Source organism: Oncorhynchus masou, unplaced genomic scaffold (genome assembly GCF_036934945.1).
Source record: "Oncorhynchus masou masou isolate Uvic2021 unplaced genomic scaffold, UVic_Omas_1.1 unplaced_scaffold_3168, whole genome shotgun sequence".
Lineage (NCBI taxonomy): Eukaryota > Metazoa > Chordata > Actinopteri > Salmoniformes > Salmonidae > Oncorhynchus > Oncorhynchus masou.
In genome coordinates this window covers 19,576-35,627 of record NW_027009584.1, presented here as the reverse complement: position 1 = coordinate 35,627, position 16,052 = coordinate 19,576, and the positions used below count along the sequence as shown (strand labels likewise).

Below are 16,052 nucleotides of genomic sequence, written 5' to 3'. Positions count from 1 at the left end.
AAATGTTTAAAATAAGCATCTATTAATGTAAAAATAAAGCCTTTTTATCAACCCTTAGTGATAAACTAACTGATAAATAAAACCAAAATAATCATGTTTATTGTGTTTTTACAGAAAGGCAGTGTGGCTGGGCGGAGGAGAATGAAGGAGGCGAAACAAGAGGCGAGCCGTCCCGAGACTTTGCAAAGGTAATCAGATTGGATACAATGTTCAGACCGATATAAACCGAAGATGCATTAAACTAAACTAAAAGCTCAAAGTAAAACTAATCCACACAGACCATCTGAGAAAAGGCTACGTTCCAGTTCTTCACCCTTCTCCCAAAGTGTACAGTCGTACACTCCCCTCATGGATTTAAAAGGAATGGACTGGTGTGAGGAACATGGTGGAAAGTTCTCCTCCAACTACGCTTGCAACAATCCAATGCCTGTACATGCATGAGGGGAGCGAACAAGGGCGCACTTTGTGGTAAAGGGTAGAGAATCGGAATGCAGCCCTGGACTCAAAAGTTCTCAAATCTGTCCAGATGGAAGGGGGATACCTAGTCAGTTGTACAGGGAAAGGGGGATACCTGGTCAGTTGTAGAGGGAAAGGGGGATACCTATTCATTTGTATAGAGAAAGGGGGATACCTAGTCATTTGTATAGAGAAAGGGGGATACCTAATCATTTGTATAGGGAAAGGGGGATACCTAGTCATTTGTATAGGGAAAGGGGGATACCTAGTCAGTTGTACAGGGAAAGGGGGGATACCTAGTCAGTTGTACAGGGAAAGGGGGATACCTAGTCATTTGTATAGGGAAAGGGGGATACCTAGTCATTTGTATAGGGAAAGGGGGATACCTAGTCATTTGTATAGGGAAAGGGGGTTACCTAGTCAGTTGTACAGGGAAAGGGGGATACCTAGTCAGTTGTACAGGGAAAGGGGGATACCTAGTCATTTGTATAGAGAAAGGGGAATACCTGGTCAGTTGTATAGGGAAAGGGGGATACCTAGTCATTTGTATAGGGAAAGGGGGATATCTAGTCAGTTGTATAGGGAAAGGGGAATACCTGGTCAGTTGTATAGGGAAAGGGGGATACCTAGTCATTTGTATAGGAAAGGGGAATACCTAGTCATTTGTATAGAGAAAGGGGAATACCTGGTCAGTTGTATAGGGAAAGGGGGATACCTAGTCATTTGTATAGGGAAAGGGGGATACCTAGTCATTTGTATAGGGAAAGGGGGATACCTAGTCATTTGTATAGAGAAAGGGGAATACCTGGTCAGTTGTATAGGGAAAGGGGGATACCTAGTCATTTGTATAGGGAAAGGGGGATACCTAGTCATTTGTATAGGGAAAGGGGGATACCTGGTCAGTTGTACAGGGAATGGGGGATACCTAGTCAGTTGTACAACTGAATGTATTCAACTGAAATGTCTTCCGCATTTAACCCAACCCCTCTAAATCAGAGAGGTGAGTGGGGATGTCTTAATCGACCATCGGCACACAGGGAACAGTGGGTTAACTGCCTTGCTCAAGGGAACAGTGGGTTAAGCTGCCTTGTTCAGGGGAACAGTGGGTTAACTGCCTTGCTCAGGGAACAGTGGGTTAACTGCCTTGCTCAGGGGAACAGTGGGTTAAACTGCCTTGTTCAGGGGAACAGTGGGTTACCTGCCTTGTTCAGGGGAACAGTGGGTTACCTGCCTTGTTCAGGGGAACAGTGGGTTACCTGCCTTTTTCAGGGGAACAGTGGGTTAAATGCCTTTTTCAGGGGAACAGTGGGTTAACTGCCTTGTTCAGGGGAACAGTGGGTTAAACTGCCTTGATCAGGGTAACAGTGGGTTAAGCTGCCTTGTTCAGGGGAACAGTGGGTTAACTGCCTTGCTCAGGGGGCAGAACGACAGATGTTTTACCTTGTCAGCTCGGGGGATTTCGATCCAGCAAACCTTTCAGTTACTGACCCATCGCTCCTACCCACCAGGCTACCTGCCGCCCTGAGTCAACATTTTCTCAATGGCCTGTGTGGACCGAACACTATATAGTGGACGTGGCAATACGTCTGAATAGTGAATACACATAGTTAATAACCATACAAACATGATTCCAAGTTAGTTATACAGTTGATTTATGTAACTTAGTTATAAAGTTATTAACACAGTTCATTTCCATCCCCAGCTGTATGAGTTGGACAGGGATCCAAACCGGAAGGAGTTCCTTGATGAACTGTTTGTGTTTATGCAGAAACGAGGTAAAACTTCATTTGTTCCTCTAAGCGTTGTACTGTAAAACCAGTTACTGTACTATAAAACCAGTTACTGTAAAGCCAGTTACTGTAAAACCAGTTACTGTAAAACCAGTTACTGTAAAACCAGTTACTGTACTATAAAACCAGTTACTGTACTGTAAAACCAGTTACTGTACTGTAAAACCAGTTACTGTACTGTAAAACCAGTTACTGTACTGTAAAACCAGTTACTGTAAAACCAGTTACTGTACTGTAAAACCAGTTACTGTAAAACCAGTTACTGTAAAACCAGTTACTGTAAAACCAGTTACTGTACTGTAAAACCAGTTACTGTAAAACCAGTTACTGTACTGTAAAACCAGTTAATGTAAAACCAGTTACTGTAAAACCAGTTACTGTAAAACCAGTTACTGTACTGTAAAACCAGTTACTGTACTGTAAAACCAGTTACTGTAAAACCAGTTACTGTACTGTAAAACCAGTTACTGTACTGTAAAACCAGTTACTGTACTGTAAAACCAGTTACTGTAAAACCAGTTACTGTAAAACCAGTTACTGTAAAACCAGTTACTTTACTGTAAAATCAGTTACTGTCAAACCAGTTACTGTAAAACCAGTTACTGTAGGGTAAAACCAGTTACTGTTAAACCAGTTACTGTAGAACCAGTTCTGCTGTAGTGGAAAGCATTTTCCTGGGATTCCTCACTTTTAGATTTGTACTTTTTTATTTTTTATTTTTAAATCTCCATAAAATATCATCTTATCCATTTCCTCTTTCTGTTCTGTTCTTGACAGAGTTTCTTTCAGGATCTTTACCTCATGTCAGAGGAGTCATGTCTCTGGGCGTTTGAGTCCCCCCCTCTAAGCAAATAACTGTTTTAACCTAAAGGTTTCCTTATATTTTTAAACTGAATTCATAAGAAAATAATCAATATCACGCACATACACAATTTAACCATCTATTCATGGTTTATCAATACAATATATACAAACAATTATTGCTGCAGTTAAACTGTGGTTAGACAGTTTTAAATCTTCAAATTAAAATATAAATGTCAGCTGTCATCAAAGCTATGGTCCATTCTTTCCAAATTAAAATAATTTACCCACTAGTCCTCCTGCCGCCAACCTTGCTCCGTATGTGTAGGGGGAGAGGAGCAGGGATTTATGGAGTGGGGATGTTTGGGTTAAGGGGGCCTATTTTAGGCCTGATGGATAAATGAGCCTCTAGTTCAGGGCCCCTCTTTTTCTATAACATAATATGACTGACGGATTGTATGAAGATACAGTATATATGAATGTAAACAAGTTGTCTCGTACTGCAGTGAATGAAATGGTGCTTTCGTCCTCATCATCATGTGAGATATTTGGCCTCTGGAGATGTATAAGCGTGGCTGAGAGACCGTCGAGAGAGGAGAGACTGTAGTCTATTAATAGCTAGGTGTCCATCCAATTGGTGACCAGATTTTCAGGTAAATATTTTTTCTAAAACAATTGTTCATTTTCCCACCCGCTACGTTTCCATCAAACGGACTTATTGCGGACAAAAAGGCTGAGCGTGACAGTGCACATATCAATTACTTTTGCGCTTAAATTCCCATGTACAGAAAAAAATAAAATACAAGTTAAATGGGTTTCCATTGCATTGTCAACTCTACTGATCGTTTTGTCACAAAAACTGTTGGGTTAAATACAAATGGTCCCACTCTGATCTTGACACGCGAGCTCTAACCAACAGCTCACCGATACAGTGTGGTAAGTATGGTAAGCATACAGTGTGGTAAGTATGGTAAGCATCACCTACAGTGCCTTCAGAAAGTATTAGCACCTTCATATTGTCAAGCATTGTGGTGGCTGCATCATGTTATGGGTATGCTTGTCATAAGCAACAACCAACTTGACAGAGCTTGAAAATATTAAATGTGCAAATATTGTACAATCCAGGTGTGGAAAGCTCTTAGAGATTTACCCAGAAAGATTCACAGCTGTAATCGCTGTATTCGCTTGCCAAAGATCGTCAAAGGTGATTTGAACAAATATTGTACAATCCAGGTGTGGAAAGCTCTTAGAGATTCACAGCTGTAATTGCTGCCAAAGGTGATTTGAACATTATTGACCCAGGGGTGTGAATCTGATGACGTGATTTCTCACAACACTCCTCAGGCTTCTGGAGTTGCCTATACACCAACGAGCAAAATAATAGGCCTATACTTTCGGCTACAGTATTGCATGCTAAATGTTTCTAATCGCTGTTTGATGAGCAAATGAACAGATTTAATTATACCACCTTCACTTATTTTGCCAGAGAATTAACCAAATATACAGATGGAGATTCAGTGAAATAAAATCACTTTGTTGGTAATCAAGCTGTTGTGTTGTCTGCAAAACTTGATGATTGAGTTGAGGCGTGCATGTCCACGCAGTCATGGTTGAACAGGAGTACAGGAGGGGGCTGGAGCACGCACCCTTGTGGGCCCCAGTGTTGAGGATCAGCGAAGTGGGAGATGTTGTTTACCTTCACCACCTGGGGGCGTGGGGCATGTGGGGACAGCAGACTGGGATAGGGAGAGATTGAATACGTCTGTAAACACACCAGCCAGCTGGTTAATGCTCTGAGGACGCGGCTAGAGATGCCGCTTTGGGCTGGCAGCCTTGCGAGGGTTAACACGTTTAAATGTCTTACTCACAATGATCACGGAGAAGGAGAGCCCACAGTCCTTGGTATCGGGCCGTGTCGGTGTGCTTCTGTGTTATCCTAAAGCGGCAAAGAAGGTGATGATTGTCTGGAAGAAAGACATTGGTGTCCGTGATGTGGTTGGTTTTTCTAGTCTGTGATTGTCTGTGGACCCTGCCACATAATGCCTCAAGTGGTTCGAGCCATTGAATTCAGACTGCCCTTGTCTCAATACCGACATTTCAACATTTGATTGCCTTGCGGAGGGAATAACTACACTGTTTGTATTCTGCCATATTCCCAGTCACCGTTCCATGGTTAAGTGCGGTGGCTTGCGCTTTCAGTTTTGCACGAATGCTGCCATCTATCCACGGTTTCTGGTTGGGGTAGGTTTTAATAGTCATAGTGGGCACAACATCTCCTATGCACTTCCTTATAAACTCACTCACCAAATCAGCGTAAAATCAATATTATTTTCTGAGGCTACCCGGAACATGTCCCAGTCCGCGTGATCAAACCATTTAAAAACAGTAACCAGCCAAGTAGAAGAGTTACACAAGTCAGAAATAGAGATTAAATTAATCTCTTACCTTTGATGATCTTCATATGGTTGCACTCAGAAGACATTAATTTACTCAATAAATGTTCCTTTTGTTCGATAAAGTCTCTTTATATCCCAAAACCTCAGTTTTGTTTGCATTTTCTTCAGTAATCCACAGGCTCAAACGCAGTCAAAACAGGCAGACAAAAAATCCAAATTGTATCCGTAAAGTTCATAGAAACATGTCAAACCGATGTTTACATTCAATCCTTAGGTTGTTTTTAGCTTAAATAATCGATAATATTTCAACCGGACAATTACGTCGTATATATAAAAGGTATATATATTTAAAAGGTAAACGAGAAAGGCACTCTCTCGGTCACGCGCATGAAAAAGCTCTGCGACACGGTAGGGTCCACTCATTCAGACTGCTCTTACTCCCTCATTTTTCAGAATACAAGCCTGAAACAATTTCCAAAGACTGTTGACATCTAGTGGAAGGCATAGGAACTGCAATTTGAGTCCTAAGTCAATGGATACTGTAATGGCATTGAATAGCAAACTACAAAACCAACAAAAAAAACTACAACTTGAATGGATTTTTCTCAGGGTTTTGCCTGCCAAATCAGTTCTGTTATACTCACAGACACTATTTTAACAGTTTTGGAAACTTTAGTGTTTTCCATCCAAATCTACCAGTTATATGCATACCATATCTTCTGGGCCCGAGTAGCAGGCAGTTTAATTTGGGCATGCTTTTCATCCAAAATTCCAAATGCTGCCCCCTTCCCTAGAGAAGTTCAAATCCCCAGCTATAATAATAAATGCAGTCTCGGGATATATGATTTCCAGTTTGCATAAAATCCAGTGAAGTTCCTTTAGGGCCGTCGTGGTATTGGCTTGAAGGGGGATATTCACGGCTAGGACAGTAACCAACGAGAATTCTCTTGGGAGATAATATGGTCGGCATTTGATTGTGAGGAAATCTAGGTCAGGTGAATTAAAAGACTTGAGTTCCTGTATGTTGTTACAATTTCACCATGAGTAGTTAATCATGAAACATACATCTCCACCCTTTTTCTTCCCGGACAGATGGTTATTTCTGTCGGCACGACGCACAAAGAATCCTGGTGGCTGTACCGACTCGGACAGCATATCCCGAGAGAGACATGTTTCTCTGAAACAGAGTATGTTACAATCCCTGATGCCTCTCTGGAAAGCAACCCTTGCCCTAATTTTGTCTACCTTGTTATCTAGAGACTGGACATTAGCGTGTAATGTACTCGAAAGCAGTGGGTGGTGTGCGTGCCTCCAAAGTCTGACCAGAATGCCTCTCCGTCTTCCTCTTCCCGCGGCGACATTGTTTTGTGTCTGGAATCAGTTCAAATGCCCTGGGTGGTTCGGACAAAGGATCTGCTTTGGGAATGTCGTTGTGCTGGTAAGTGGACGTCGCTCTGATATCCAATAGTTCTTCTCCGGCTGTATGTAATAACACTCTTGACGTTGCCCTCTTTGAGTACAGCGAGCACCATCCCCCGCTCTCTGCTTCGACAACCAGACTGCTGTGGTCAGAGATCGTAAATTCCTCAGAAGACTCTGCCTCATGGCCACACAGTATTAGAGAGAGGGTAAACTGTCACAGACGACAAAGGAAATCCTTCCACCTCACAGAACGTGAGAAAGTGTAAAAGATCGGTGAAGAATCCAGCTACGAACTGGTCCGTTTGTCACAACTTGCGAAGCTCAAGAGAGACGGTGTGGCCACATTACCATAACGCTGTTTATATAATATTCTCAAATAGATATGAGGTTTACATCTAATTGTTGTATAAAGAGTTGAGGAAAGATACTGTTGGTATAATTGTGTAATATGATTGTGGACTGTTTAAAACCTCTTGATACTCCCCATCCCGGATCCGGGATCGTGACTAAAGCCTCAGGCTCATTAGCATAACGCAACGTTAACGATTTCTGAAAATCGCAAATAAAATGAAAATAATGCGTCTGCTCTCAAGCTTAGCCTTTTCTTAACAACACTGTCATCTCAGATTTTCAAAATATGCTTTTGAACCATAGAAATTGACTAATTTGTGTAAGAGTATGCAAAGCTAGCATAGCATTTTGAGTAACATTTAGCATTTGAGTAAGATTAGCACTAACATTTTCACAAAAACCAGATAACCAAATAAATAAAATCATTTACCTTTGAAGAGCTTCTGATGTTTTCAATGAGTGAGACTCTCAGTTACATAGCAAATGTTCAGTTTTTCCTGAAAGAATCTGTTGTGTAGGAGAAATCATTCGTTCTACATTGCGTCTGGCTACAGGAAACGAACCGAAAATTCAGTCACCTACAACGTAAAACTTTTTCCCAGATTAACTACATAATATCGAACAAAACATGGCAAACGTTGTTTGGAATCAATCCTCAAGGTGTTTTTTCACATATCTCTTCATTGATATGCAGTTCGTGGAAACTTGCTTTCCCTCTCTGTATCCCATGGAAAAATACTGGCAGCTGGCTTTTTCTTGCACCAATTTCGGCGCAGGACACCGGGCGGACACCTGGTAAATGTGGTCTCTTGTGGTCAATCTTCCAATGATCTGCCTACAAATACGTCACAATGCTGCAGACACCTTGGGGGAAACAACAGAAAGGGCAGGCTCATTCCTCTTGCATTCACAGCCATATAAGGAGACAATGGAAAACGGAGCCTCAAAAATCCTGCTGGTTTCCTGGTTGCCGTTTCATCTTGGTTTTGCCTGTAGCTCCCGTTCTAGGGCACCCACAGACAATATCTTTGCAGTTCTGGAAAATTCAGAGTGTTTTCTTTCCAAATCTATCAATTATATGCATAGTCGAGCATCTTTTTGTGACAAAATATTTTGTTTAAAACGGGAACGTTTTTCATCCAAAAATGAAATAGCGCCCCCAGAGTTTCAAGAGGTTAATGAAGAAAAAATACAATTCCCTTTTGATTTGAACTAAATCAGAGGACCGCCCCTGAGCCCAGTTAGTGTAAGACATCCTGGGACAGCCCTCTTCTGCCATTCCGAATAAAACCCAACTTTGAGAAATTATCAGCAGACCAAGCTTACCTCAATTTCGAGATGGCTAAAGGTTGTAGAATCTTTTAACCATACCACGTGGTTAAACTCTTAGACTATCGATACAGACAGAATAAGAACAAGTCTTTCATACTAATTACTAGCCTGCAGCTAGGAATTTGGTATCATTGAACGCGAAGAACGACAACTGCCGAAACATCCATTCTATAACGAATGTCACTTTAAACTATCCCCTCTAACCAAGACAGACAAAGAAAAAGGGAGAGACGGACAATTCTACAAAAGAAAGACTTTTCACCAGCGATCAAGACGATACACTGAGCATAAATATATATATTGATTGCAATTGTTCCCGAATGAGTGAGAGTTCATGTGTAAAAGATTAGCATTTTAATTGTTATAATTTACTCTGTAGTGACTTCTTGGTAAAACCCCCACTCCCCTTTTGTCAAACAAGCCGCCATGCCGGGTCAGCCCACTAGGGCACATTCTATCATTTCATGTAACCATATTTACTGTTTGTTTATGCATTTCTGTGAATTACTTAGTTAGTAATAAATGGTGGGCGAAGCGGTGCTGGAATTGTTGACCACATGCGGGTAGACTATTGCTTCAAGTCCTATTATAACTATTGGATGACTTTAGGAGTTGCCTTAAAGCAACACTTTGATGCCTTTCAATTGGATAAGTGTACTTTATTCCAATAAATTCACTGATTTTTTGGGGGGGGCTTTGACACTGGGTTAAATAGGTGTTCATTTGACATATTACTGTAGCTAGATCAACAGACACTACTGTACAACCTACTGTGTTTTGGAAACATGAGCTGTCAGAATGTTATTTATGTTAAGTGTTATGAAGTCTGGTCTCATTTTAAATCAAATCCGACTGCCTAAATCTTGGCCGCATAGGCATTGAGTGACTCCTTCTATCTTGGATCTGTAGACGTCTAGTTTCAACTCTTCTACCTGTTTCTACCTCTTTCTCCAGGCACGCTGGTGAACTGCATCCCCATCATGATATTTGCCACCATCTTGGATCTGTAGACGTCTAGTTTCAACTCTTCTACCTGTTTCTACCTCTGTCTCCAGGCACCCCGGTAAACCGTATCCCCATCATGGCTAAGCAGGTGCTGGACCTGTACATGCTCTACAAGCTGGTGACGGAGAAGGGCGGCCTGGTGGAGGTCATCAACAACAAGATCTGGAGAGAGATCACGAGAGGACTCAACCTGCCCACCTCCATCACCTCAGCAGCCTTCACTCTCCGCACACAGTGAGTCAACACCTGGGCGTTAAACACCAAACAGAAGAAAAAGCTGTGAAATTGAGTTAAACAGGGAGATCATCTGTAAATGGGTCCTTGTGTTCAAAAAAGGATTGGCCTGAGCAAGATTTCCTCATTTGCGGCGTAGATGTGCTCATCTTCAATTAAATGGGAAGTGTGAAAAGCAAGCTAATTAGAGGTCAGCGAAGCTGCATAGAACCTAGCTAGGCCAATCACCTCATGACGGAAAAGTACTTCTAAATACATCCAACCACTGCCTCGTCCCACGTCCACCCAGGTATATGAAGTACCTGTACCCATACGAGAGTGAGAAGAAAGGGCTGAGCTCTCCAGGCGAGCTCCAGGCTGCTATAGACGGTAACCGGAGGGAAGGCCGAAGACACAGCAACAGCCTGTACCACTTCCCCTCCACCGCTCCTGGCCACCCACACCACTCCCTCCTCTCTCCCTCCAAGATGCCCCTCCTCTCTCCCGCCAAGATGCCCCTCCTCTCTCCCTCCAAGATGCCCCTCCTCTCTCCCTCCAAGATGCCCCTCCTCTCTCCCTCCAAGATGCCCCTCCTCTCTCCCCTCCAAGATGCCCCTCCTCTCTCCCTCCACGATGCCCCTCCTCTCTCCCTCCAAGATGCCCCTCCTCTCTCCCTCCAAGATGCCCCTCCTCTCTCCCTCCAAGATGCCCCTCCTCTCTCCCTCCAAGATGCCCCCTCCTCTCTCCCTCCAAGATGCCCCTCCTCTCTCCCTCCAAGATGCCCCTCCTCTCTCCCCTCCAAGATGCCCCTCCTCTCTCCCTCCAAGATGCCCCTCCTCTCTCCCTCCAAGATGCCCCTCCTCTCTCCCTCCAAGATGCCCCTCCTCTCATCCCTCCAAGATGCCCCTCCTCTCTCCCTCCAAGATGCCCCTCCTCTCTCCCTCCAAGATGCCCCTCCTCTCTCCCTCCAAGATGCCCCCTCCTCTCTCCCTCCAAGATGCCCCTCCTCTCACCCTCCAAGATGCCCCTCCTCTCTCCCTCCAAGATGCCCCTCCTCTCTCCCTCCAAGATGCCCCTCCTCTCTCCCTCCAAGATGCCCCTCCTCTCTCCCTCCAAGATGCCCCTCCTCTCACCCTCCAAGATGCCCCTCCTCTCTCCCTCCAAGATGCCCCTCCTCTCTCCCTCCAAGATGCCCCTCCTCTCTCCCTCCAAGATGCCCCTCCTCTCTCCCTCCAAGATGCCCCTCCTCTCTCCCTCCAAGATGCCCCTCCTCTCTCCCTCCAAGATGCCCCTCCTCTCTCCCTCCAAGATGCCCCTCCTCTCACCCTCCAAGATGCCCCTCCTCTCTCCCTCCAAGATGCCCCTCCTCTCTCCCTCCAAGATGCCCCCTCCTCTCTCCCTCCAAGATGCCCCTCCTCTCTCCCTCCAAGATGCCCCTCCTCTCACCCTCCAAGATGCCCCTCCTCTCTCCCTCCAAGATGCCCCTCCTCTCTCCCTCCAAGATGCCCCTCCTCTCTCCCTCCAAGATGCCCCTCCTCTCTCCCCTCCAAGATGCCCCTCCTCTCACCCTCCAAGATGCCCCTCCTCTCTCCCTCCAAGATGCCCCTCCTCTCTCCCTCCAAGATGCCCCTCCTCTCTCCCTCCAAGATGCCCCTCCTCTCTCCCTCCAAGATGCCCCTCCTCTCTCCCTCCAAGATGCCCCTCCTCTCACCCTCCAAGATGCCCCTCCTCTCTCCCTCCAAGATGCCCCTCCTCTCTCCCTCCAAGATGCCCCTCCTCTCTCCCTCCAAGATGCCCCTCCTCTCTCCCTCCAAGATGCCCCTCCTCTCACCCTCCAAGATGCCCCTCCTCTCACCCTCCAAGATGCCCCTCCTCTCTCCCTCCAAGATGCCCCTCCTCTCTCCCTCCAAGATGCCCCTCCTCTCTCCCTCCAAGATGCCCCTCCTCTCTCCCTCCAAGATGCCCCTCCTCTCACCCTCCAAGATGCCCCTCCTCTCTCCCTCCAAGATGCCCCTCCTCTCTCCCTCCAAGATGCCCCTCCTCTCTCCCTCCAAGATGCCCCTCCTCTCACCCTCCAAGATGCCCCTCCTCTCTCCCTCCAAGATGCCCCTCCTCTCTCCCTCCAAGATGCCCCTCCTCTCTCCCTCCAAGATGCCCCTCCTCTCTCCCTCCAAGATGCCCCTCCTCTCTCCCTCCAAGATGCCCCTCCTCTCTCCCTCCAAGATGCCCCTCCTCTCTCCCTCCAAGATGCCCCTCCTCTCTCCCTCCAAGATGCCCCTCCTCCTCTCCCTCCAAGATGCCCCTCCTCTCACCCTCCAAGATGCCCCTCCTCTCTCCCTCCAAGATGCCCCTCCTCTCTCCCTCCAAGATGCCCCTCCTCTCTCCCTCCAAGATGCCCCTCCTCTCTCCCTCCAAGATGCCCCTCCTCTCTCCCTCCAAGATGCCCCTCCTCTCTCCCTCCAAGATGCCCCTCCTCTCTCCCTCCAAGATGCCCCTCCTCTCTCCCTCCAAGATGCCCCTCCTCTCTCCCTCCAAGATGCCCCTCCTCTCTCCCTCCAAGATGCCCCTCCTCTCTCCCTCCAAGATGCCCCTCCTCTCTCCCTCCAAGATGCCCCTCCTCTCTCCCTCCAAGATGCCCCTCCTCTCTCCCTCCAAGATGCCCCTCCTCTCTCCCTCCAAGATGCCCCTCCTCTCTCCCTCCAAGATGCCCCTCCTCTCTCCCTCCAAGATGCCCCTCCTCTCTCCCTCCAAGATGCCCCTCCTCTCTCCCTCCAAGATGCCCCTCCTCTCTCCCTCCAAGATGCCCCTCCTCTCTCCCTCCAAGATGCCCCTCCTCTCTCCCTCCAAGATGCCCCTCCTCTCTCCCTCCAAGATGCCCCTCCTCTCTCCCTCCAAGATGCCCCTCCTCTCTCCCTCCAAGATGCCCCTCCTCTCTCCCTCCAAGATGCCCCTCCTCTCTCCCTCCAAGATGCCCCTCCTCTCTCCCTCCAAGATGCCCCTCCTCTCTCCCTCCAAGATGCCCCTCCTCTCTCCCTCCAAGATGCCCCTCCTCTCTCCCTCCAAGATGCCCCTCCTCTCTCCCTCCAAGATGCCCTCCTCTCTCCCTCCAAGATGCCCCTCCTCTCTCCCTCCAAGATGCCCCTCCTCTCTCCCTCCAAGATGCCCCTCCTCTCTCCCTCCAAGATGCCCCTCCTCTCTCCCTCCAAGATGCCCCTCCTCTCTCCCTCCAAGATGCCCCTCCTCTCTCCCTCCAAGATGCCCCTCCTCTCTCCCTCCAAGATGCCCCTCCTCTCTCCCTCCAAGATGCCCCTCCTCTCTCCCTCCAAGATGCCCCTCCTCTCTCCCTCCAAGATGCCCCTCCTCTCACCCTCCAAGATGCCCCTCCTCTCTCCCTCCAAGATGCCCCTCCTCTCTCCCTCCAAGATGCCCCTCCTCTCTCCCTCCAAGATGCCCCTCCCTCTCTCCCTCCAAGATGCCCCTCCTCTCCCTCCAAGATGCCCCTCCCTCTCCCTCCAAGATGCCCCTCCTCTCTCCCTCCAAGATGCCCCTCCTCTCTCCCTCCAAGATGCCCCTCCTCTCTCCCTCCAAGATGCCCCTCCTCTCTCCCTCCAAGATGCCCCTCCTCTCTCCCTCCAAGATGCCCCTCCTCTCTCCCTCCAAGATGCCCCTCCTCTCTCCCTCCAAGATGCCCCTCCTCTCTCCCTCCAAGATGCCCCTCCTCTCTCCCTCCAAGATGCCCCTCCTCTCTCCCTCCAAGATGCCCCTCCTCTCTCCCTCCAAGATGCCCCTCCTCTCACCCTCCAAGATGCCCCTCCTCTCTCCCTCCAAGATGCCCCTCCTCTCTCCCTCCAAGATGCCCCTCCTCTCTCCCTCCAAGATGCCCCTCCTCTCTCCCTCCAAGATGCCCCTCCTCTCACCCTCCAAGATGCCCCTCCTCTCTCCCTCCAAGATGCCCCTCCTCTCTCCCTCCCCACAAGGATGCCCCCTCCTCCTCCTCCTCAAATATTCTCCTCTCTCCCTCCAAGATGCCCCTCCTCTCTCCCTCCAAGATGCCCCCCTCCCTCCAAGATGCCCTCCTCTCTCCCTCCAAGATGCCCTCTCACCCTCCAAGATGCCCCTCTCTCCTCTGCTCCTCCAAGATGCCTCCTCCTCTCCTCCCCCTCCAAGATGCCCCCTCCTTCCTCCCTCCAAGATGCCCTCCTCTCCCTCCAAGATGCCCCCTCCTCTCCCTCCAAGATGCCCCTCCCCTCTCTCCCTCCAAGATGCCCTCTCCTCTCTCCCTCCAAGATGCCCCCTCCTCTCCCCCCTCCAAGATGCCCTCCTCTCCTCCTCCAAGATGCCCCTCCCCTCTCCCTCCAAGATGCCCCTCCTCTCACCCTCCAAGATGCCCTCTCCTCTCTCCCCTCCAAGATGCCCTCCTCTCCCTCCAAGATGCCCCTCCCCTTCCTCCTCCAAGATGCCCCTCCTCTCTCCCTCCAAGATGCCCCTCCTCTCTCCCTCCAAGATGCCCCTCCTCTCTCCCTCCAAGATGCCCCTCCTCTCTCCCTCCAAGATGCCCCTCCTCTCACCCTCCAAGATGCCCCTCCTCTCTCCCTCCAAGATGCCCCTCCTCTCTCCCTCCAAGATGCCCCTCCTCTCTCCCTCCAAGATGCCCCTCCTCTCTCCCTCCAAGATGCCCCCTCCTCTCACCCTCCAAGATGCCCCCTCCTCTCTCCCTCCAAGATGCCCCTCCTCTCTCCCTCCAAGATGCCCCTCCTCTCTCCCTCCAAGATGCCCCTCCTCTCTCCCTCCAAGATGCCCCTCCTCTCACCCTCCAAGATGCCCCTCCTCTCTCCCTCCAAGATGCCCCTCCTCTCTCCCTCCAAGATGCCCCTCCTCTCTCCCTCCAAGATGCCCCTCCTCTTTCCCTCCAAGATGCCCCTCCTCTCTCCCTCCAAGATGCCCCTCCTCTCCTCAGCCGGTCACATCGGTCTGCACACCTCCCCCAGCCGGTCACATCAGTCTGCACACCTCCCCCAGCCGGTCACATCAGTCTGCACACCTCCCCCAGCCCATCTCTGAAGAGATCTGCAGGTGTTTTAGTGGGTTTCTAACACATACATGTTTTTGATATGTAGTTAGGTGAGCAGCATGGATGATATCCTGTCACCAACATGTGATGGGCTACATAGTTCTGACATCACATTTCTACATAATAAATGTGGTGTTATGGCGCCCTCTACTGTCAGATTTATTCAGACATGATCACTGACCATCCACATAGCATGTACTTGATAAGGAAACAAATGACTGACTGTGTTTTTTTAATCTAATGGCCTTGTTTTGAAAACATTTGTTAAATGTTGAATATTTCAAATGTTGACATTTGCGGTGGGTCATTAATCTATGAAAAAAGTACTCCCCCCCCTGGTCCCTCTCAGAGGCGATGTTGACCCCCATGACGTCAAGCCGTCTACCCATGGCCAACGCTCTCTCCCTCGGGCAGCAGCTAGCTCAGGCCGCTACCCTGGAGCACCTCCGAGAGAAACTGGAAAGAGGAGGAAGAGGAGGAGACAGACAGGAAGATGAGTCGCTTGGTCATGGAGGAACAGCAGAGATTGATGCAACAGGCGTTCCAACAGAACCTGGCCTCTCACTTCAACCCCGGCATGAAGCAACTCAACAACAACAACAGACACGGTCAGTATTGTGCTGGTTTGCTACCAATTAGTTCAATCAATCAAATGTCTTTATAAAGCCCTTCGTACATCAGCTGATATCTCAAAGTGCTGTACAGAAACCCAGCCTAAAACCCCAAACAGCAAGCAATACAGGTGTAGAAGCACGGTGGCTAGGGAAAAACTCCCTAGAAAGACCAGAACCTAGGAAGAAACCTAGAGAGGAACCAGGCTATGACGAGTGGCCAGACCTCTTCTGGCTGTGCCGGGTGGAGATTATAACAGAACATGGCCAAGATGTTCAAATGTTCATAGATGACTAGCATGGTCGAATAATAATAATAATAATAATAATCACAGTAGTTGTCGAGGGTGCAGCAAGTCAGCACCTCAGGAGTAAATGTCAGTTGGCTTTTCATAGCTGATCATTAAGAGTATCTCTACCACTCCTGATGTCTCTCGAGAGTTAAAAACAGCACGTCCGGTGAACAGGTCAGGGTTCCATAGCCGCAGGCAGCAGCACGGCCAGGTGGACTGGGGATAACAAGGAGTCATCATGCCAGGTAGTCCTGAGGCATGGTCCTAAGGCTCAGGTCCTCTGAGAGAAAGAGATAATTAGAGAGAGCATA

The 16,052-nt window shown here is 48.2% G+C and overlaps 1 protein-coding gene across 1 annotated transcript; it reads left to right on the top strand.

The window, feature by feature from the left end:
- Positions 1 to 2,158: 2,158 nt before the first annotated feature.
- LOC135534226 (AT-rich interactive domain-containing protein 3B-like) lies at positions 2,159 to 14,859 on the top strand (the record flags this gene model as incomplete). The annotated part of the gene is made up of 4 exons (XM_064961312.1): positions 2,159 to 2,231; positions 9,604 to 9,787; positions 10,077 to 10,193; positions 14,724 to 14,859. Coding segments are annotated over 4 exons (510 nt in total), but the record flags the coding sequence as incomplete, so codon positions are not given.
- Between the last annotated feature and the right edge of the window lie 1,193 nt (positions 14,860 to 16,052).